The sequence below is a fragment of the Thyridium curvatum genome (assembly GCF_004353045.1).
Source record: "Thyridium curvatum strain D216 chromosome Unknown NODE_89_length_163435_cov_79.615573, whole genome shotgun sequence".
NCBI lineage: Eukaryota > Fungi > Ascomycota > Sordariomycetes > Thyridiales > Thyridiaceae > Thyridium > Thyridium curvatum.
In genome coordinates, this window is record NW_022156844.1 from 60,519 (window position 1) to 82,653 (window position 22,135).

Here is a 22,135-nt window from a genome sequence, read left to right on the forward strand (position 1 = left end):
AAATTGTAATAACTATATTTGAATAAACATTGGTCATGCCATTTCGGGATTGTGGTGGTCACATGCTTGGTATTGTGAATGTTTTTCTGCCAGTACTAGCAGATATTAAGGAAGCGGTATGCATGCATTCACCATGTGAGTTTGAGGTTTGATGCAGGTCGGCAGTGGTTGACAAATCAAGCAATCTATCAAAGGGCAGAGGTCTTGTCGCTTCTGGAACTCGGTAATGCTGGCCTTATGCCACACCCTGGAGGAAGTTTGGGATTTGGTGGGCAGGGTTGTTGACATTGACTACCTGCGGCTGGTAGATATCGGCCAGTTCAGCCACAGGGATCGCTCGGTCGGGGTCGTATGCAGGCTGGTCAACCGCGGCATTCTGAGCGTCGGCCATATACCGGGAGAAGCAGCAAGTGGAACTGAATCGATCATGTCCTGATTAACTGTGGTATTAGGGCAGAGAGATCTGTTCAACAACTCGAACTGAAGGCCTGTGGCTGAATGTGAAAGTAATGATGGACAGATCTCTTCCTTGGTGTGCATGAACAATCTGTTGTCTCCTATCCATCCTTCTGCAACCACCACCACTATTATCAAACATAATGCTACACTGACAGGCGCATACCATACATTAAAAATCTCCCGACAAGCACGGCTTTATTACCTAGTAACATAAACGTGCATTGGTCTTCATCATCTCCAGGTTTGGATCTTGCAGAATGCCATCGGTACTGATGTATCTTGACATCCAGGAGCACTGGATGATGCTTCCTCTGAACGACCCTTTGACAGCAATGATTGGGCCTTGTCTAGAGAGTTCCTTGAGGCGTCAGTTATGACACTCCATTTCTTTCGCGGTATTGGAAGGCTAGGGACCCAGTGCAGCCAGTGTGCAAAAAGAAGGGACCAATTTGTGGCTGGCATGGACATCTACTATGGATCCAGGCTAAAGAAACCGGGATCTGCAAGTTGCTCACTTGCTCACTGCCCATATCGTACTCCTCACCACACATTGAAGCGACAAGGTCACAAAGGTAGAGATTCAGGGAAGTTGGTGCACAGCCATGAACTAGAAGGTTCTCCTGTCTGACATGCTATCTATTCTACACCGCTAGAATCAGAGGTACTATGTTATATAGATGGCCTAACAAAGAAGTGGCGGGTCTCAGATATCAGAGCACCAAATTCCCATATGCATACCACACTCTTTCTCCCTCAAGAGGGCGAACAGTCTCTGGGACATCGGTCGACTTGATTAGCTTCCACCAGACACCCATATGGCAAAGCCGAACAAACAATGCAAGCCCAAGCATTACGGCCCCATCCCCACCTGGCTTTCCCTTTCCCAGAACGACAAAGGCCGTTCAGTTACCGTCGGCCTTGCCCTGGCCCTCCTCCGCAACTGCCTTCTCCAGCTTCTCCAGGGCACCGCAGCAGCACTCCCCGCGGCCCTGGGCCAGCCCCACGATGTCCATCGCGATGCCATGGGGGCTGATCTCATGGACCTGTCCGCACCAAGGGCAGAAGTCTTGTGCACCGGCAGCAGGCGGCCGGGGTACCTCGTCGACGCTATCAAGGGCCACTCGGGCCCAGGGGGACTCTAGCCGGCGGAGCTCCTGGTCAAATTCTTCTCGCATCTGTTGCTTGTCCCACTCGTCTCCGAGCAGCTGCCATTCCTCGGGGGCGGGCGCCGCCTCCATGTCTGGCAAGCCGGCAAGGCCGCGCTGCATGACGGCTGGATATCGGGAACCCACGAGGGCGAGCGGCACGGTGTGCAGCTGCTCCCAGTCGACGAGCGCCGTGACGCGGTGGGGCGGGAGCGGGTCGACAAGGATATTGGTCCCAGACATGTCCCAGTGATGCAAGACCGCATCCTCCTTGCCCAGCTCGGCGTCGGGGAGGGTATCAACGAGGGCGCCGAGCCGGGTCAGTAGCACTTGTCGCGCGAAGGCGTCGTTGTTAGTGGGCGTCATGTACCCCCAGTACCGCGGAACGGCGTACTGGTAGCGGCAGGTCTCGAAGTCTACTGCCGAGTCGTCCGCGGCTGTGCTCGACGACACCAGGTCCTTGTACTTCGCTTCGAGCTGCTGGACCTGCTCGTCAAACTGGGCAGAGGCGACGTTGTCTTGGCCGTTGTTCTTGCTGCCCTTGACGTCTAGGAGCTGATTCCGTCGGATATCGATGGCATACCTAATGCGCTGGCGGGGATCGAGGAGCTCATTGGCCTGGCAGTCGAGCAGGGACCGGATGTAAGAGTGGAGATCGCGGAAGGGACCTCGCCAGTGGCGGTAGCTGTGGCGCCAGTCGGACATGAACTGCTGGAGAATGGGACGGCCTATGTTCAGGCCGTTGGGCAGTGTGTTTTCATGCTCCATTGTGGCCGTAGCTCCGTCGCCATCGTTCACACAGTTATTGTTGTTGCGGTGGGTGTACAGACTGCCAACTGAGTCAAAACGGTGCCGCGAGAGCTGGTCAGCCCATCCAGCGAGCTCACGGGCCATCGCGAGGTTGTCGGCCTGGCTGATGCCGTCTTGGACAGAGTCGTATGGGACACCAGGCATACGCTGCATGAGGATCCACTCATAGCCTATAGGGTTGTCTGCAGACGAGTCGTATGCATAGACATGCGGCGCTGGGATGGCGGTGTGTGCTGTGACGAACTTGAGGGTAGCCACCTCGGCCTCTGTCTTGTACCAGGGGTAGACAGGGAGAGACACACGGAAGATGAGCTCGCGGACCGGTGTTGCAGTCTTATCCAGGACCAGAAAGACCTTGTTCCATGCTCCCTGGGCGAAGAATGTAACGTCGAGACATTCGTCCAGGTTGGTGATGTGTTTGTCCGGAGGATAGCCGGATAACTGTCGCAGGCATGGAGCAAGTACAGCTTTGATGTTCTCTATCTTGGGCTGATCAGCAGGCCACTCAGCGAGTGGTCCGCAAAAGTTGCCCTCCCAGATCATCTTTGCTCGTTGCAAGCCCGTCATGTCATAGTCAGCGGGTGGAGGGCGGCTCCCTGACATGGCGAGAGGAGGCGGTTGTTGTGTGTCGGACATTCTGACAGAGAGTCAGAGCAAGTGTACTTGTTAGTTGTGTCGTGTTGATTGATGTCCGTGAGAGTAAGGGATGGTGATGGTGTTGATGAGAAAGACGAGAAGGTTTCATTTGCAGTGTGTGTATGAGATATTTATATATTTGACAACTCTTGTTCGTTTCTCTTGACAGTGGTGCTTCAAAGAACAGGAGAATATACTACTGAAGTGAAATTCAAGGACTTGTTCTTTATTGTCAAGTTGTAGACTCCAGAGTGAGGTTGGGTCATCTTGAACGTTCCAAAGCCCAGGCTCCTTCTGTCTTGTTCAGACAAGTGTAACCACCTATCACAAAACGAAGGTTAATCGTGTTGACCAACTAATCTGGACTTTAGCCATGTTATATAATTCACTTTTCCTGCGACACCCCAATGTCGTTCTTTGATAGTTTGTTCTAGCCCTAGACCATCCTGGCACTACTCGTTCGTGTTTTGTTGACTGCCTGAAAGACCACTCATCTCGCCATTCACTCTTCAGACTGATCAAACAACCAGCAAGCACCTCAACTTGTATGAGTTTTCAATGGCAAACTCACAAACAGCAGGTGTCTCACAGGTACAAACTCGACTTCTAGCATAGGATTATCTGGTTGAAAAGGCAACCAGAAGTCTATACTCAAGCAAAGGTTTTCTTGTAAATTCTGGGTTCGGGCTTTGATTTGATTGACGAGGCCGGCCTATATCATGTAGAGGTGGGTTCATGGTACCATCCTTCAATAGACACGCAATGATATTTCATGGTCCAGACGCGGTGACCTCGCGTCTGGACAATAGCAACTGCAGTCCTACATCCTCCTTGTAGCGATGCAATGCGACGGCTTTCCACTCATCCCAGTCTAGGCCTTCATCCACTTTCACAGCATTTCGAAGACCCTGGAAAAGGCCAAGGAATCCTCTCCAGTCCGCGAGATCGTAACCGCAACAGAATGAGAACCTGTGCTGTACCCGGCCGTTCCAAACAAACGCCGCTAGGTCCTGACGGCCCTTCTCTTCGAGCAGACGCGCAAAAACGATTTCATCGTCACCCAGATCATTGACGCCGTCGTAGAAGCTTGCGACTGGCAGCAGACCGATTGGAGAGTTGAATGCATGAGCTGGTGGTGCAGTCTGAGCCCACTCCCAGTCGATGATGCCGGTGATGTTGAAATCGTCATCTACCAAGATGTGGTCTCCTTTATCATCCGCGTGCTTTAGGTAGTACTTCCGGCCGTTCTGCATTGAAGGTGACGATGGGGATGGCGATGGCGATACTAGCGGGATCAGATCGACGAGGAAGCGGTGGATGAGATAGGCGTCTACCGCGTGTTGCGAATACATTTCTCCTCGTAGAATGAGGTCCAGTATAAGCTGAAGCGAGGAGTCGTGATACTGCTCTGAGGAGGACAACGGACCGATGGGACGCATTTCGGACTGTGCAAAGGCGGTGAGCGACTCTCGCGCAAATGCGCCGATATGGGCGTCACCTGGGCGGTCGAGGGAGCCGAGAAGATCGAACGGGTATTTGTGCAGTTCAATAAATACATCTGCAAGCTGATTCATGACAGTCTTTTTCTGTTGTTGTGTTGCGAGAGACCATCTCAAGGACTTGCCGGCAAGCTTCTCCATGAGGATATAACCAACCCCGACAGGATTGTTTGCATTTTCTAGTGCAAAATCAAACACCCTTGGGGAAGGCAGACCAACTGGCTCCAGGAATTTGAGGGTTGCGACCTCGCTCTGGATGATGTAGTCTCGCAATGCTGCGGGCGGGGATGTGGCGTTGGACCTGCGAATACGGGCGATCCATTGAATTCCGTCGTCAAAGGTCAATTCGATGTGATAATTCATGCCGCCCATCACAGAACTTCGCGTGGATACGTCATACTGAAGTGGGGGGATAGAGCAAGGTATCCCACCGCGTAGAGAGCTAGCTCGCGCCGCGAGAGCGGCAACATTGATCTTCCCGAACAGCTCCGTCAGCTCGCGTGCTTCTGCCGCTCTAGCTGCTGGATCATAGATATCTGCCTCCTAGATGACGAGATGAGTAGGGGGCCGTGCGGAGCGAAAAACTGCGAACTAACCTCCCATTTGGGACAGCTATGAAATGCAGGTTGGAGATGGACGGAGCAAAGGTGGCGATTGCAGAGGATGCAATCCCCAAAAGTGCGAACGGCCGGCCTTGGGCAACCCTCAAAGTCGCAGGGCCACATAGGCATCGTAGCCGGAGTTGTCAAAGAGTGTGGTACTTTCGTAGAGGGCTGCAAGTCGAAGACAGGATGATTACTTTGGCCACATGGAATACCACGTTAGAAAACGAGCAAAGGTAGGAAGATACATTTTCATCGACGTAGCATGCATGGTACAGACCTAAACTTGGTACGCGTTCATTGGCCAAACGGCGAACGCGGATATCTCCACTGGAGGGTATCGTGACCGACTTTCAGTTGCATCACTTCCAATATGCCTTCTCCCGCGATCCGATGCGTAAAGGATGGTTGCAACGACTGGGCAGTCATGGGCTCTCGCTATTGTTCTGCCCGTACGTTTTGTCCCTCTTCCAAATATTGTCGTTATCTAGCTACTGACATAATGTGTATGCCCAACCAGACCAGTAGACTGTTTCGATCCTCGAACATGCGTCTTAAGGAGGAGTAGGTCAGCAGGCCAGCGTGCGAGCATGTTCTTGGCCTTGATATCAGATTGGTCGAGACTCTGTCGAGCTTTCAAGGTTCAGGCAGACCCTTATGCATGCTAGCACTTTGCGAGTAGGCTATTTAATTCAACAAGCCTTTGCCGTTGTCATTAACAAATTTCTTCTTGAGTGTTGTAGCCAAAACGTTCCGAGAGGTTTATGAATGGACTGCGGGATGCAGAACAGGCAATGCTTGATTCAAAGTGAGATTAACAGTCTTGATACTAACCATCAAGGGTACAGGCTCTACTACATCGACGGTTTACAGTAACCTGGTACCCAAAACCCAGAAGGCTGTAGGTGTTGGCGGTGTCGATTTCTCCGGCGAACTCGCGCAGCTTGCCCAGACGGTGCCTGGAGAAGGTGAACTCTTTGGCCTTGCCAAAGAACCCGCCCACTCTCCTTGTGGGTATATACATCTCTCGATTTTCAACCATTAGGGGGTTTTCCCTCAACCAGATAGACTCTCAAGTTACTGTAGATGCTATATTCAATTCATACCAGTGTCACCCCTCTTTGTCAGAGCAGCAACATGTGGCTTTCCTCACTCAAATGGAACAAACAACTAAAAATGTACGGAGTTCTGATTAACAAAGCAAAGCAAGACAAAATGGCGAAGGGTATGTAGTAGGTATCCAAGAACAGAAGTAAAACAAAACAAAAGACCGAATCTCTGGTCTGACCAAATTATGTCCAAATCCCCCTCAAATCCGCTCCGCTCAACATCGAGCCCCATACACTCACCCACAAATCCCCCCTCACAACAGTGCTCACTCCAACCCCTCAATCCTCATCATCAAACGCAAACTCCCCATACGGATTCCACTCCTGGCCGGGGTACGACGTGGCGCTCATCTGCGGCACCTCCTCCTCCGCCGCGGCACCACCCTTTTTCACCCCTCCGTTCTGCTGCAGGTTCGCCCCTCCGTCGGCGGGCTCCTCGGGGAACACGGCAATCTTCTCCTCCATGTCCCGCTGCAGCATCTTGCGCTTGTGCTCCTCAAACACCTCGGCCGACGTCGCCCGGATCGTGCCCGTCCGCGCCACGCCGCTGCCGCCGTTGGCCTGTCCTCCCGCGCCCTCGGCGTCGGCCACGTCCGGGCTGAGCAGGCGCTCGGGCGGCTCAACCTGCTCTTCGTGCGTCAGGGGCGTCGGCTTGGGCAGCTCGAACTGACCGTCGACCGGGGACGGCGACTCCACGGGGGAGGGCGGGGTGATGACCGTCTCGGTCGCGTGGACCGGTGCGGGCTGCTGTATTACAGGCTGCTGGTGGTGCTGCTCTTGCTCCTCATGCTGCACCGGCTGCGGCTCATGCAAATTATCCTCCTGCTGCACTGGGACCTGTGCAGGCGCGGCCGTCGCCGGCTTCCGCGGCGTAGCATCATAAATATTCTCCTCCTCCGGCAGCAGCGCGTTCGCCCGCTCAGTATCGATAGCGACGACGGGACTCTGGAAGTGCTGCTGCTGCTGTGGCGGCGGCGTGTGTACCTGCTGGTTGCTCTGCTGCACGGGTGCCGGCTCGGGACTGACAGTGCGGTCACCCACAGGCGGCGACGAGAACTGCTGCTGCTGCTGGCCGTGCTGCGCTGGAGGCACCATCGAGTGTATAGAAGAGACCTGGCTCACAGCGCTGATCTGCCGCTGCGGCACGTCCGTCGTCCCATTGACAAACATGTGCTGCTGCTGGTGGTGCTGGGGCGGCGCGGCCAGACCCTGTTGTTGGTGTGGCTGCGGCTGACCGGGCAGAGGCGGGTTCGGCATCCTCATGACGGCGGGGTTGATCGGCGAGAAGGTATTGCCCGACTCTGGGAGCGGGTAGGACTGAGGCGACTGCTGCTGTTGTTGTGCTACATCCTCCATGTTGGTGACGATCTGCGCCGGCTGCTGTCTCGGCGGCGCCGCCGCCATCTCGTTCGACACGTTGCTCAGCTGCGTGATGCGCCCGGAGTCGGCCGAGATGGGCGACAGGCCAGGTGTGCCTTGAGGCGAGGAGCCCACATTGAGGCCGTGGTGTGCTGCCTGAGGAGGAGAGGGCTGTTGTTGACCTTGTGCCTGCGGCGATAGATGTTGAGCGCCAGGCTGTTGCTCCTGCCCCGGTTCCTGCGGCACCATCCGTATCTGTTGTTGCGACTGCTGCTGTTGAGCAAACTGCGCAGGCGGCGGCTGAACCTGCTGGTTCTGCTGCGGCGGAGGCGAGACCTGGTGCAGGCTCTGCTGCGGCGGAGGCGGCGAGACCTGCTGAGGCGGAGTCTGCCCCGGGTATCCCCATTGCTGAGGCATACCCTGCGATCCCATAATGGGCTGCTGCTGCTGCTGCTGCTGCTGCTGCTGCTGGTACGGCATGACGCCATACGGATGGGCGTGCGCAGCAAAGGCCTGGTGCCTGCTGACAACGTACGGCGACGGCGCGACCATGCCCTCGCCGTGCACGACTTGGTAGCCGCCCGGGATCGGCACGGCCTCGTACTGCGGTTCCGACGGGTACTGCGGCTGCTGCTGCTGCACCGACTGCTGCCGCTGGAACGGCAGCGGCTGGCCGGGTCTCTGCTGCTGTTGAGGTCCAGGACCACCGGGGGCACCTTGCGGCTGGCGCTGCATCTGCATCGGACCTCCGGGAGGCTGCCCCATCGGACCCGGTGCCGGGGCGTGGGTAGGAGCATTAGCTTGCTGCTTGAGCGCCTCACGACGCTGGGCAAACTGGTCCTGAGACGAACTCACGCTGGCGGCTGCGCTGCCAGGGCCTTGCTGCTGCTGCTGTTGAGGCGGCAGACCCTGCTGCTGCATACCCTGCGGCGCCGGACCAGGCCTAAACTGCTGCTGCTGTTGCTGCTGCTGCTGCTGAGGCACCGGTCCTCCCATCGGCGCACCACCGCCCTGCTGCGGGTATCGCGGACCACCGGGCGGCGGGCCCTGGGGCTCGACCTGCTTCGACGAGCGGCGGAACGCGCTGAGCAGGCTCTTGCCCGACTTCTTCTCCTTCTGCGGCTGTTCCGGCTGCTGCTCGCCGCCGCCGCCGCCGCCGCCGCCGCTTGAGAAGCGCCCTTTGAACATCTTTGTGAAGCTGTCTGGCTTTTCAGACTGCTGCTGCTGGGCTGTCTGCGGCGGCGGCGGTCCAGTAGCAGTCCGCGGCGGTCCCCACTGCTGCTGCTGCCCTGCTTGTTGCTGAGGCGCGCCAAAACCAGGCTGCATCTGCGGCTGACCCTGCGGGCCTTGCTGCTGCTGCTGCTGTTGCTGCAAAGGCTGATGATGCCCCAGAGCACCCTGCATCATCGGCGGCGGGCCCGAGGCCTTCCGCAGGTCCTGCAAGCTAGGCCGATCCTGGAACTGCTGCTGCGGCCCCGAAGGCCGACGGATATCCTGCATGCTAGCTTGGCCCTGCACCTGCTGCTGCTGCTGCTGCGGCGACGAAGCGCCCGAGTCCCTCCGCACGCCCTGCAGACTCGGCCGGCTCGGCTGCTGAGCCAGCACCGACGGCGGCGGGGACCCAGCGGGCGAGACGACCATCTGCTGCTGCCCCTGCGGCTGCCCAGCAACCCTATCCAGCGGATTACCCGGCGTAGGCACCCTGGGCGGAGCCTGCTGCTGCTGCTGCTGCTGCTGCTGCCCCTCACCCTGCGCCTGCGCCTGCACCGCCGCAGTAGCAGGCCGGACCTGCGGCGACACCTGCGCCTGCTCTCCCAGCGGCGCGATGCTCGGCGTCGACACGCGCCGCATATCGGGCGACCCCGTCTGCGGCGTCGGCGTCTGCCTACCGTCCTGCTCCGCGGTGACCTGCTGCTGCTGCTGCGGCTGCCGCGCCTCGGAGAAGCGCCTCGGCGACGGCGTCGACCCGACGGGCTTGCGCGAGGGCGCGAGCCCGCCCTTGGCGGCCAGGCCGGCGGGCGGGAGCGCCATGCTCGCGCGGCGGGCGTCGACCTCGAAGGAGCCCGAGCGGGAGCGGTCCTGCTCCTGGAGGGGCCGGGGCGGCGGGGGCTCGGCCGTGGGGTCTTGCTGGTCGGCGAGGGGAGTGACGGGGTGGGACGAGAGCGGGTTGCGGGACAGCGCCGGGCGGGAGTCTGAGCCTCGACGGGCGCCGGCAGGGGTGCTGGGGGCTTGTTGCTGTTGCTGTTGCTGCTGCTGCTCAGGGGTAGGAGATTGCTGTGACGGAGCAGTCGTTTGTTGCTCTGGGGATTGCTGCTGCTGCTGCTGTACCAGCGCCGGGTTGGGGCCACCAGGAAACGCCCCTTGTGGAGGCTGAGGCGACATCGACGCCCGGCGGCCGTCTTGTTGTTGTTGCGCAGCCTGCGGTGGAGGCTGCTGCCCCGCCTGGCCCTGGTTGACCATGATGCGTCCGCCGGCGAGGAACTGCGGCGGCCCAATTGGTCTTCCATCAGGACCGATCTGCTGCACCATGCCGCCGCGGCCCAGGCCGGGATGCCCAGGGGGACCGAACTGCTGCTGCTGCATCATCATCATCATCGGGCCAGGAGGCATGCCCCGCCCCCGACCCATCGAGCCAGGCCCGAACGGCTGCCCCTGCATCGGCACCGGCCCGCCGCGTCCCATCGGAAAGTTTTGTTGCAGAGGAGCGTACCCCTGCTGCTGCACAGGTCCGCCACGGCCCATCATGGGCAGCCCGTTCGGTCCCGGTTGGAACTGCGACACAGGCGGACTTGGTGAAGACTGCGGCGGCGTCTGCTGCTGCTGTTGCTGCTGCTTCTGCTCCTTGTTCTTACCGCCCTTGAAGATCCCCGAGAGGAACGCGCTCGCCTTCTTGGCGCTGCCGGGCGCCTCGTCCTGCGCCGGCCGCTGGAGGTACTCCCTCGGCTGGTTCTGCTTCTGCTGCATAGACTGCATCTGCGCATCCGAGGTGAATGGCCGGGGACCAGACATGCTCGGCCGCGGCGCTCCGCCATTCACCTGCTGTTGTTGTTGCTGCTGTTGTTGAGGCTGAGGCTGAGATTGTTGCGGGCCGAACTTGTTCATCATCTCCGGCGGGGCCGCCTGGCGCTGCTGGCCCTCCATGGTCGGCGGGGCCTGCGGCGACGACATGATGGGCGCGCTGATCTGGGGCGTCTGCCGCTGCTGCTCGGCTTCCTGGTTGCCGCCGGGGCGCAGCATGTGGCTGAGGTTAGAGAAGCGCTTCTTCGGCTGCTGCGGCTGTTGCTGCTGTTGGGACGGCTTCGGGTCGGTGCTGTACTCCGAGCTGGACCGGCGGACGAGACCTTGCCGGATGAGCGTCTCCGGCGCCGGCTGGGCCGGGGATTGCCGGCTCAGTCCTCCCGCAGAGCCCGTGCGAATGAAGCTGTTCCTCGGGTCAGATGGTGGTTGCTGCTGCTGCTGTTGGGGTTGCTGAACATGCGGCGGCGGCGACTGCTGACGGGGTTGTTGACCTTGCTGCTGCTGCTGCTGCTGCTGCTGTGGCGGCTGCTGTGGCGGCTGCTGAGCACCCGCAGCCGCAACGACGCTCTCCCTCCGCGAGGGAGGCGAGTGCGGGAACTCGGTGTTGTCCCACGTATTAGGCTGCGTCGCGCTGCCGCGCAGAGCTCCAAATACGCTCCGCCGCTTGTTCCCCGACCCGGCATCGACGCTGGCCTCCGAGACCTCGTCCCCGGCGACCTTGTTGTTGTGACCCCCCTGATCCACGCTCTGCCGGCGCGCCGCTCCTGCGGCATTAGCCTGGTGCTCCTTAAGCCGCTGGCGGATGCCGTGAAAGATGCCGTGGTGCTTATTTACGTTGCTCGCGTCGTCCTGGCTCTGGTTCTGCCCGGCGGGGTTGTGGTCGTTGGTCTGCGCCCGCGCAAGCGCATTCGGCATGAAGCCTCCCTGCTGCTGCTGCTGTTGGGGCGGGATCATCCGGCCCACCGGCGATGTCCCGGGCCGCTGCAGCTGCGGGTTGAACGACGCGGGGACCTGGGGCACGGGCGGGGCGTCCTGCTGCGACTGCTGCTGGGCGTCGAGCGCCTGCGTCACGCTGTCGATCGTGTTGACCGTGCCCACCGTCGCCGACACCCCGGTGTCCTTGTCGAGCTCGTACTCGCCCGCGTCGCCGGAGCGCCCTCCCTGCTGTTGCTCCTGCTCCTGCCCCTGCCGCAGCGAAGCATTGCTCGACGCGCGGTGGCGGGGGAGCTGCAGCGGCTCCGAGAGGTGCGACTCCTCGAGGATCCAGGCGCTGCCTTGGGGCGGGATGTGCTGCACTGGGTTGCCGTTGGGGTACAACTGCTGCTGCTGCTGCTGCGGAGGCTGCTGGCCCTGAGGATAGTGGTGAGGAGGAGGAGGCTGGAATCCGGGCCGCATGTTGGGCGGGACGAAGGGCTGGGCCTGGCCAAACTGCTGCTGCTGGGTGAGCGTAATCTGGGGGTGCCCGGGGCCGCCGCGTGGGGGTTGTTGTTGCGGCTGGCCCTGGGGGAAGAATTGTCCGCCCTGCTGCTGGGGATGCTGCTGGCCCTGGAACTGCTGGTGCGGCATGCCCTGGTGTTGCTGAGGATGCTGCTGCTGGTGGTGATATTGCGCGGCCGGATTGGTGTTATACTGCTGCCCGCCGGGAGCGCCGCCGAAGTTGACGGGGCTCTGCGACAGCTGCCGCTGCTGCCCGATGTACTCCTGCGCCACGTGTCCCGGCAGACCCATCTGCTGCTGCTGCTGCTGCTGCTGCTGCTGCTGCTGCTGCTGTTGTCTCGGGTTCGGACTCGGCGTCGACCGTTGGCTCGGCAGCTGCGCCACGGCGCTCACGGGCTGCTGCTGCTGTTGCTGGTTGCCTTCGGCGTCGCCATTGCTGCTCCCGACGGCGGCGATGCTGTCGCTGAAGAAGGTCGAAGACCGGCGGATGGGCGGCAGCCCCACGAACGAGGTCTGGCGGACGGGCGAGGCGCGCTCCTGGTGCTGCTGGTGCTGGTGCTGGTACTGGTGCTGCTGGTGCTGTTGCGCGGCGGCCGCAGCATTGGCCTTTTCCTGCAGCTGGTTGAACTGCTCCTCGCCAAAGGTGCCCCCCTCCGGCAGGGGCGCCTCGGCCTCGGCGGCGATCATGGGGTCGTGGCTGTGGTCCGGATACGGCTGCGGGAATTGGGCGGCGGCTCTGGGGTCGGGCGGATGGTGATGGTAGTGGTAGGCGGGCTGGTGGTGGTATTGAGGGGACTGCATAACAAGAGGCCCGGGTCTTGCCCCCTGAGGCGCAATAGGAGGGGAGAGCGTGTATGCGTGTGTCTTACGGTGGTTCCGGTCGGGAGGAAAGAGGTTCAGTCGGGCGAGTCTGTCAGAGCTGGACCATTGAAGCGGATGTCTGGGGCCGGTCGGTGATGTCGGGAGATCGCGCGGTGCTTCGATTCGATGTCCCGTCCCGCCGGAGATTGGAGCGCGGGAGAGGCTTCTGTCAAGGATGGCGCTGTGAGCTTCTTTTACTTTTCTTCCGTCGTGTTGGCTGACCTGGTCGGAAGGAGACACAGGAGGACAGGGCCAATTTGAGCAGAGCTGAAGGACTGGTGTGTGTGTGTGTGTCCTCGAGGGTCGAGTTTCTTACGTACCACAGCAGAGACAGCTCCTCCTTGCGACACTGCAATTGAGTAGTGCACTGCTACACTAGCTCTAAAAAGAGATCGAGTAAAAGAAAAGACATAAACAATCGGGCTCGTGATCCGCGCGCTGCAAATATTGATTTTGCACAGCACAGCGCAAGTGATGTCCGGAGCTCCCAGCGCAGCAGCTAGTAGCTACGGAGTAAGGTAGGAAGCTTGGATCTGGAGAGTCGAGGGAAAGTTCGTCGGTGGCTTAGACCGAGACATGGGCGGGAAAGGAATGTGGAAAGAGGCGAGCCTGCCGAAAATGGGGGATTGGCTGGCGGCGAAACATGGCCTAGTCTGGCAGGAAGTGTGGAGATGCAGCGAGGGAGGAGCGACCTACAGACCCGACTGCTAATATTAGGAACTCTCAGGGTGGGGATAGTTACTTGGTCTGGTCTAGGTGCACGGAGAGAAAGCAAGGCAAAATGACGCGCAACAGCTGGTGCTAGAGCTTCTCTGTTCATTGAAATAGACAGCTGCTGCGCCTACCTAGCCCTGGCCCCCTGGTCCCTTGTCCCTTGTCCTGGCTCAGCCCTGGGAAAACATCCACAGCACAATGGGTGGTATTGTACTTGTACGGAGTACCTAGTTCGACAGCACTAGGTACGCTAAGAACCCGCCCACCCGTTGAAATTGGGCTGACATCGCGCACCGACAACCTCTGTGAACACTGAAGGCGCACCAACAACCAGGGCTTCACAGAGGTTGTTGGTCTCCAGGTCGTCTTCTTCATTTCGTTAACAGCACAGGACTCACTCGGATCTGTTTCACGAACCACCATCCCACGAACCCCCCAGTGCCATGTTCCCCTCCTTTTGCCCACGATGCGAGGTCAGGTCGAACCGGGGCTGCCACCCGACAACCGTTGAGTCCCACTGTACCAAGACCACGGTTCGAGCAAATCCGCTACCTAGTTAATTACTTGACCTGAAGGACTTGGTTGGCAGCGTTGCACCAGCTGAGACTTTCTCCATCTCAGCCACAGCACTCCGCCACCAAATCCAGGTGCGTTGCACCGACAGTTTGGAAGACAGCCCTCCCTCTCAACTCTGCTGCAAGCCTCTCTCTCTCTCTCTCTCTCAGACTGCACAAAGACCCCCCAGGATTTCAGAAGCCGGCACAGTCTTATCACACATTGTACCCTCCAACAATCCCATCCACCAAAGTGTCAGGCTAGGGTGTTTGATTCCCCCACCACTCCGCACGCACTCTGCCACGGGCCAATCGTCAAATGTAATGTGGTGGTCAATCATCGGCCTCGGCGGCAGCTGCTTCGTGACCTCGACGGATAAGAAGACGGCCCTCAAGAGCCACCAGGTCTGGGCGGGCGGCGAGCTGCGCGCCCTGTGCCAGCACGACAGCGAGGCCGTCCTGGCCCCGCGAGGCCGCCGTCTACGCCCACCTCGGCCCCCACCCGCAGGTCCTGCGCTGCCGCGGCCTCGAGGAGGTGCACCCGGGCGTCCACGCCCTCCGGCTCGAGTACGCGCCCCTCGGCGACGTGCGCAGCTTCGTCAGGGGCCGCGGGGGAGGGGCCGCCGCGCCGCGCCCCGAGGAGGGCGTCCGGCTCCGCATGGCCCTCGACGTCGCCCTCGGCCTGAGCCACGTCCACGAGAGGGGCGTGCAGCACTGCGACCTCACCTGCCGCAACCTGTTCCTGTTCGACGACTACCGCCTCAAGATCGGAGACTTTGGCGGCTCCCTGATCCGCGGGCGCGACGAGTTCGAGTCCGTCATATTCGAGGAGTCCAGCTACGAGCTCCCGCTCCGTGGGAGAGACTTCTACGGCCGGCCGGCCCGGAAGCGAGAGCTCTTCGCGCTCGGCTCTGCCATCTACGAGCTGATGGCGTGGGCCCCGCCGTACGACGGACTGGAGGACGATGAGATTGAGACAAAATATGCCATGGAGGCATTCCCCCCTCTAGAAGGTATGACAGCCGGCCACATCATCCATATGTGCTGGGACGAGAGCTACGAGAGTTCAGAAGACGTAGTGGATGCGCTGAAGGAAACCATCGCTTCACGACACGAGGTAAAGCCAGTGCATGGTGCTCAACAAGTGACTTTGACATAGTTCCAAGCCAGGGACGGGGCATGATGTAGGTAGGCAGTGCGGGTCTGTTGTGATTCGTAGGTAATCCACCGATCCACCCAACTGCACAGCCCAGCTCTTCCCCCGGTCCTAACTTGTCTACCTTTATGTGAACATCCGCAGAATGCCAGGCCGTGAAAGCGGAAAGGGCAGCAGCTGGAGTTGACCTCTCAAGGTAATGTGCAGCGGAAACCCAGGCGTTGGTGCCTTATGACAGTGCGCCGACCACGCTGGGGGGAATCACCAAATTCTTCTAACACGGATCGAGCCGTGATCACAGAGGTCCATACGTCACTCTGCATCCTGTAACAGTACTCTAGCCCAGCCTTGACAGGGCTGACAGGTGACAGTAATTGACAAGCCAGACTACCTACCTCCTAATTGGCTGGAGCGTACAGTGGAAGAAGCACCACAGTTTCACACATCATCAACAGCCTCACATACCAGTTTCACGCATGCTCACAAAGCACAACAGAGGCCTTCATGTATTTCATACATCTGTAATCACCACCCAGCCCACATCTCCCCATCATCAATCTTGATATGCAAACAGCGAGAATAAAGCCACATACCGGAGCACAATCTGGAGAACCAGCCCTCACACCCAGTCTCGTAGTCCAGTGCAAAGTGATCACACCAACAACATACTCTCATCCAACATCAACATGAAAAAAAGTCCAACACAGAGCAAAAGCTCAAATGCGAAAAAAAACAAAAAAAACAAAGAAGGATGATTCCCCGCCAAGACCCCTTTCCCCTCTGCAATGATAGTGATGCCAATGGCCCTGTAAAACGAGGAAGAAAAGAAAATGATGATGAAAGCCGGTGTTGCTTGCCCCCAAGGCAAAGGCACCCCGAAAATGAATGCTACAGAAGCATCAATATCCCGCTTACCCCTTCTCTTCCCTTTCCCCACCAGCCAGCCAGTCCACCACCACCGACCAAAACCTACACCTACAAAGCCCTCAGCTTATTCTTCCCCTTGTTAAAAAGCCCCTTGCTCATCTTCCCCGCCGTCTGCAAGAACTCCTTGCTCTTGGCCGCCGCCTGCCCGCTCGAGTGCCGGAACTCGCTCGACGGGCCAAACTGCGACGCAGCATTGCCGTGGCCGTGGTGCAGGTGCCCCCCCGCCGTCGCCGGCCGGGGGCCGGACGGGCCCGCCGCCGCCGTCGTGGGCGAGCTCGCGTTGAGGTACTGCTGGAAGTACGGCAGGGACTCCGCGCCCGCGCCCCCCGCCGCCGTCGGCGACACCAGCGCCGCCACCACGGCCTCGCGCATCGACGCCGACGCCCCCGCGTGCTCCGGCTGGCTCCGCATGCCCCCGAGCCAGTCCGCCAGCCCCGAGTTGGCCTCGGCGAACTGCCGCCGCGTCTCCTCGTACGTCGCGATCCGCTCCGCCGGCGTCGGGTACGACATGATCTGCCGGAAGGTGACGATCCTGTCCAGGTCCGTCGGCGGTGCGGCCGTCACCGGCGACGCGGCGCTCTGTGGCGTCGAGGATCCCTTGGAGAGGGCCGGGTGCTCATAAGGGGGAGGAGCGGGTGATACGAGGGAGGAGCCGTGCTGAATCTGGGACTTCTCGTCTGCGAGGGAGAGCCGGTGAGGCTCAGTAGACAGTGGCGGCGATTTCTGTTCTGTCATGGCAGAGACAGGCGACAGTTGGTCCGGGCCGACGCCGGGTCCTGGTGCTGCTGAGCTTAGAAGAGATATCTTGGGCGATAGATCTTCGGGATCCCGAGCGGCCTGTATTTGAGATGCTCCCTGCTCCGTAGGGCTGCCTGCTGGGGGTGTCATCGAACTCGGTCCAATACCTAGGCTCTTGGGCTCATGCTCTGCAGGATCTTGTTGCGCTGGAGGTGCAGGTTGCTGCGGGGCAGCAGTCTCCTCAGTATCCATCTCCCAAGAGAACCTCTGGCGGCCGAGTGTGAGCTTTTGCGGTTCAGGCTGTGGCACTTGATCCCTTTGCGGGCTTTGTGGGTTCAAGGCAGGGGGGCTGAGCACCGGAGGACTGAGCACTGGGATGGCCGCAACCTCTGGCTTGGTTTCCGTGGGAGGTGGAACCGCGGGAGCTGCTTCCCGTAATGCGGTTGCCGGCTCCGAGCTCTTCTCCGATTCAGCTTCGTCCACCGTCTCAAGAGCGGTCCCTTCCAGGGCCTCGTCTTCTGGCCTGTCCTCGGCTGACCAATAATCGCCGTAGACATCGTTGAGGTACGTACTCTCGCGCGTAGTGTTGCGTCCGGCCAGACCTGCGTCTCGGGCAGCACTTGCCTCGGCAAAATCATCAGACGCCTTGACTGGGCTCAGGGTCCTGATAATCTCCTCTCGCAATTTGTCGCTCTCCTTCACCGGCGAGTTTGTCGTCGTGCTCATCGTCGAGATCCGCTCTAGGCTCTGCGGCGGCACGTAGTCTGAGGGGAAGATCTCGCTTCGGCGGGTGTTCAGGGGTGCCGTGGGAGGCACCTCAGACGTAGCCGTGGTTGGCGTGGCGTCTTGTGCCTGTGGTTTCGTTGATTCTGCAAGCACCGGCGGTGGCATAATGGCCTTGTCCTCCACCGCCGGCGCAGGCCGCGAGCTGGTGTTAATGGGAGGAAGGGCGTCTGGAGACCTGGTCGATGTCAAACCGTCGTCATCGTCACTGCTCTCGTCTGTGCCAATATCACCAGCCTGCACTTGGCGTGCACCAGGTGGGTTGGCTGTGTCGGCATCCCGAGCAGCAGATGGAGCGCCGATGCCAGACAGGTCCTTGGACGGCTCGCCGGGCGTTTCGCCGGGTGTGGCACCAGTCTCGGTGACCCACTTGCCTGGCAGTGATGGTCTGGGGGGAGCCAGAACATCTGCTGCGCTTGTTGTGGTGGTGTCTACTACATCCTTACTCTCGACTGCCTTGGCAGCGTCAAGAGACTTTCTATCTGAGGAGGTCGTCTGGGCTAGCTTCAGCCCTCCTTCCTTAGCACTAGCTTCCGATGAGGTATCGGATGCAGCCTGGGTAGGTAGAACGACGGGTTTCTTGCTTATACTCGGCGTTTCTTGCTCTGGCGACTCGGAGTCACGATCCGGTATGGTGGGCATCGGCGGTGCATCGGCAAGGAAGCCCGAGGGATTGGAGAAGAGATCCTCTCCAAAGAGTGACATGCGGGCCAGATCGGGGAGCTTTGGGCTCGTCGAGAATCGTCGCAAGTCGCCATCCTCGTCGGCACCAATGACTGGCTTCGGCCCTTCGCTGACATTTGGTTGCTGTGCGCCACTCACCATGCCATCAAAGCCGTGCTCACTCTTCCTCTCTGCGACAGGCGTCAAGACCTGGTTCGCGCTCCGAGTCCTGTCCGCGCCGTCCTCATCTCTACCAAAACTTGCTGGCCTTTGGTCCGAGTCGGTTTTTAGTGGCGAGCTAGATCGCTCGCTCCCTCGCGCCCCAAGGCTGTCCAGGCTAGGACGGTTCGAATCCATAGATAGCCGCTCCTTCTCCTTCTCCTCTCCCATCCTCTTATAGATGTCGGCAGGCCGGATAAAGCTGGGCTTGTTCGGCTGCCCATCTGGCGACCTGGGCCCCAGGGGCGAAGCAGGCCGTCCTTCCCTCCAGGGCTTGCCCTGCACCAGGTCTGGGCCCGAGCCGGGGCGAACGATCTCGGACAGGTCGGGGGCGGCTTGCTGGCCCATGCTCGACTTCCTCGGTGGGAATCGGGTAGGCACTGGGCCTGAAGCAGATTGTGGTGCGGGCGACATGCGCCGGTCCGTCACGGGCGAGCTTACATTGCGGGCGCTGGGCTGCGAGTAGACGCTGGATGCAGTGGCCCCGCTCTGTGGCACGCCAGCAGATTGTGGTGAGGCAACCTGCTCAGCGGAGGCACCCGACGGCGCAGTGATAGGAGCAGGAGCGTTCGAGGGGCCTGCATGATCAGGTCTCGGGTTCTCGGGTGCCACGGTAGGCGACTGAGACTGAGCCTGCGTCTGTATCTGTAGCGCCGGCGGGCCTGAAGGACCTTTCAGGCCAGGTGATGGAGCGGGTGAAGCCGAAGCCGAGTAGGGCTTGCCGGAATGGATGGAATGGACGGCGGACTGCGGTGTAGGAGGTTGGCTCGAGGGATTTGAGCCTGGCAGTCGGGGTCCGAGTGGTTTTGGTGGTGGTGGAGGAGGAGGCGGTACTTCATCTTCGGGCGGCTCATCGTCGTACTCGTCGGCTCCCCAGTCGTCGCCGTCGTAGCTCTGGACCTTGGCTTCGACCCATTTCTTGGTCTTGGTGCGGTTAACGTTGGTCTTGTACTGACCGCCGGTCGGGGTGTTTGGAGTCCTGCACAGAGGCTCGAGTAGTTAGCGCCGGTCAGAGAGGAAGGGAGAGGCATCACGATCTCAGGCAGCACCGGGCATGGAGGAGACTTGCATTGGTGACTGGATGTTGGAGCGGAAGGCATTGCCATAAGTGCCTTCCATTGCGTGCGTAGATGTTGGTTGCCGACAGCGCCTCGTATTAGGTTCAAAACATTATTTCCAGGAGAGCGGCAAATGCGATGACGACTGCTCTAGACGAGACCGAACCACAAGACCTGCGGGCGAGCCTTTGAGAACGGGGTCGCAAAGTCGTTTGCTGAAGGCCAGAGGGTTGCGGGAGGCGAAAAAAGGGCCGAGGAATTCGCACGCGTGGCACCCTTGGCGAAGAGCGCAGGACAGACAGGGCAGCAGGCAGGACCGTCTGTTCCTTCGCGAAGCTCGAGGTTATCTGATTGGGTTGGAGCTGTTCAAGTGTGTGCGGTGTCAGCACACAGCGCACCTGTTTTTTTCCCCCCTGGTGTACTGAACTGCAGATCGATGACGGATGAGAGGGTGGTGGTCTCTGGCACGGTTGCAGCAGAGAGACAGCAGCAGCAATCCAGGCAATAACCACACTGCGAGATGCACAGCAGACGGTTCCTTGGTCAGGCAGAAGAGTCAGGGGCGGGAAGATCTCAATGAAGTTGCGAACACGATGACAAGAGGCGGCCTCGCACTAGTCAGAAGTTCCGGCTGCTATGGCCTGCAGTATGGATCACGGCGGTGGCGCGAGGCACACGGACAGCGGGCAGCACTGCGGTCTTTGGGGAAATTTACAGGCCTGACCTCACAGGGTCGCACCAGAGATCAACTGGCTGGCGGCGCTAAAGACACGCTAGAACAGCTGGACTCCAGTTTGGCGGGGGTCCAGCAGGGGGAACTGGCATGATGGGCATCTGAACAGTACCTCTTGTAAAGACCGCGGGCAAAGACGAAACCGCCAGCATTTTTAGGAGAAAGACGGGCTGCCGCTGCTGTGGCGGCGGAAGTCCGGATAATGTCCATAGTCCATACACTCTGTGTCTCTTCTTGTTCGCCTGTTCTCCTGCAGCGGTCTCACATCGCTGCCCGCTTTAGCCAAAAGGAGCCCTCCGGTCTTCCTCTGAACCCGCACTCCATTCTGCATTAAGCACTGTCGACGGAGATCCAGCGTTGCCGTTAGTGGTGTGCACATGCCAGGGGAGGCTAGGCTAGTGGCTTGTAACATTGCGTCACGCTCACCCGTACATCGTTGTTGGCCTGTTTTGTCAAGCTTCGCCCCCCGAACATGAGCTTCCACCTCGGGTTGAGCAGCAGATAGTTTTGTGCGGGCGAGGAACTCACTAGGTATTGGGCAGTATGTTTGGGTCAGTCGACTCCAGGCAAGCCATTGGCAAGACACTCACTTGGCCAAGTAGGTTTCTCATGTCTATGGACAACTTATGGACAGTAATACCACGGTTGAATATTAGACAAAGTGGCACTTGCAAGTAGGAGTCTCACGTCCACATCTGAAAGCCTCGCACACCTGGACGGTGCGACAACCCGTCTGCTGCGATCCGTTTGCAACACGAAAGGCCGTGATTCGAGGTGGTTATCTGCTGGGAGTTTAATTGGAGTGCGTGCCTGTTGCCGTCGCCCTCGCGTCGCCCTCGGGAGGATCTGCAAAGCGACAGGGGGTGCCACAATCCTGGACATGAACCAGATGGGGCTAAAGATGGAGAGAGAAACAAAAAAAGAAATTTGAAATGACATCGCCCAGTCAGGCTCGGCCAACGGCTCTGCTGCAGAACTCCTCCAATCTATGCTTGTCTTGGGCATTTCAAGCCGACCTACTCCCTACTTATCTCCCAAAATGTTTCCGGCAAGTCACTCATGTACCTACACACCCGCTCTCGTTGAATGAAGGGCGAGGTCTTCACTGAAACAAGACGAAGGCTTCTGTGCACTTGTTTCATCAGCAGTCAATTCCTGAATGGAAAGTACTTTAGGCACCTAGGCAGTATAGATCATACGAACAACCACCATCTGAGACAATGCGCTTGCCAAGGTCAATGGTACAAATACAAAAGGAGATAGAAACGGCAAAGTCAGCAATACGATGCCAAATGTGACTCCATGTGAATGTGAATGCAGTTCGGCAGGTTGTGCTTGGCAAGGGAATATTGGTGCCTGAGGCACTCATCAGCCCATCCCTTGTTCGTGTTACCAATGGAACCGAGCCAAACGAGCCAGAACTAAAACCACGTTTCCAAGCCAGATCCAGGCGAGGAGGATGCGCTGCCATTTGCATTTGGCGACATCACAGACTCCACTCTCACAACGCAATCCTCAACTGTCTGCTCGTCTGCGTCGTCCTCCTCTTCTCACACAGGCTGCTTTGGCCCTCTCTCTTTGTGCTTGCGAATATACACTTTAATCAACAACTCCCAAACGGTCCAATTCGTCCTCTCCTTCTGGCACAACGATCT

At 59.3% G+C, this 22,135-nt stretch overlaps 5 protein-coding genes across 5 annotated transcripts; 1 reads left to right on the plus strand and 4 right to left on the minus strand.

Moving 5' to 3' along the window:
- Positions 1–1,361: 1,361 nt before the first annotated feature.
- Positions 1,362–3,050, minus strand: E0L32_010696 (uncharacterized protein; the record flags this gene model as incomplete). Its single annotated transcript, XM_031133343.1, has 1 exon — positions 1,362–3,050. One exon carries the CDS (start codon positions 3,048–3,050, stop codon positions 1,362–1,364), a length of 1,689 nt encoding a protein of 562 aa, XP_030989308.1.
- Positions 3,051–3,820: 770 nt separating this feature from the next.
- Positions 3,821–5,280, minus strand: E0L32_010697 (uncharacterized protein; the record flags this gene model as incomplete). Its single annotated transcript, XM_031133344.1, has 2 exons — positions 3,821–5,092; positions 5,146–5,280. 2 exons carry the CDS (start codon positions 5,278–5,280, stop codon positions 3,821–3,823), a joined length of 1,407 nt encoding a protein of 468 aa, XP_030989309.1.
- A 1,259-nt stretch (positions 5,281–6,539) lies between these two features.
- On the minus strand, positions 6,540–14,024 carry E0L32_010698 (uncharacterized protein; the record flags this gene model as incomplete). Its single annotated transcript, XM_031133345.1, has 3 exons — positions 6,540–13,202; positions 13,256–13,284; positions 13,781–14,024. 3 exons carry the CDS (start codon positions 14,022–14,024, stop codon positions 6,540–6,542), a joined length of 6,936 nt encoding a protein of 2,311 aa, XP_030989310.1.
- Positions 14,025–14,527: 503 nt separating this feature from the next.
- On the plus strand, positions 14,528–15,362 carry E0L32_010699 (uncharacterized protein; the record flags this gene model as incomplete). The annotated part of the gene is made up of 2 exons (XM_031133346.1): positions 14,528–14,659; positions 14,712–15,362. The coding sequence occupies 2 exons, from the start codon at positions 14,528–14,530 to the stop codon at positions 15,360–15,362; spliced, it is 783 nt and encodes a 260-aa protein (XP_030989311.1).
- Positions 15,363–16,334: 972 nt separating this feature from the next.
- On the minus strand, positions 16,335–20,690 carry E0L32_010700 (uncharacterized protein; the record flags this gene model as incomplete). Its single annotated transcript, XM_031133347.1, has 2 exons — positions 16,335–19,668; positions 20,593–20,690. The coding sequence occupies 2 exons, from the start codon at positions 20,688–20,690 to the stop codon at positions 16,335–16,337; spliced, it is 3,432 nt and encodes a 1,143-aa protein (XP_030989312.1).
- Positions 20,691–22,135: the final 1,445 nt, after the last annotated feature.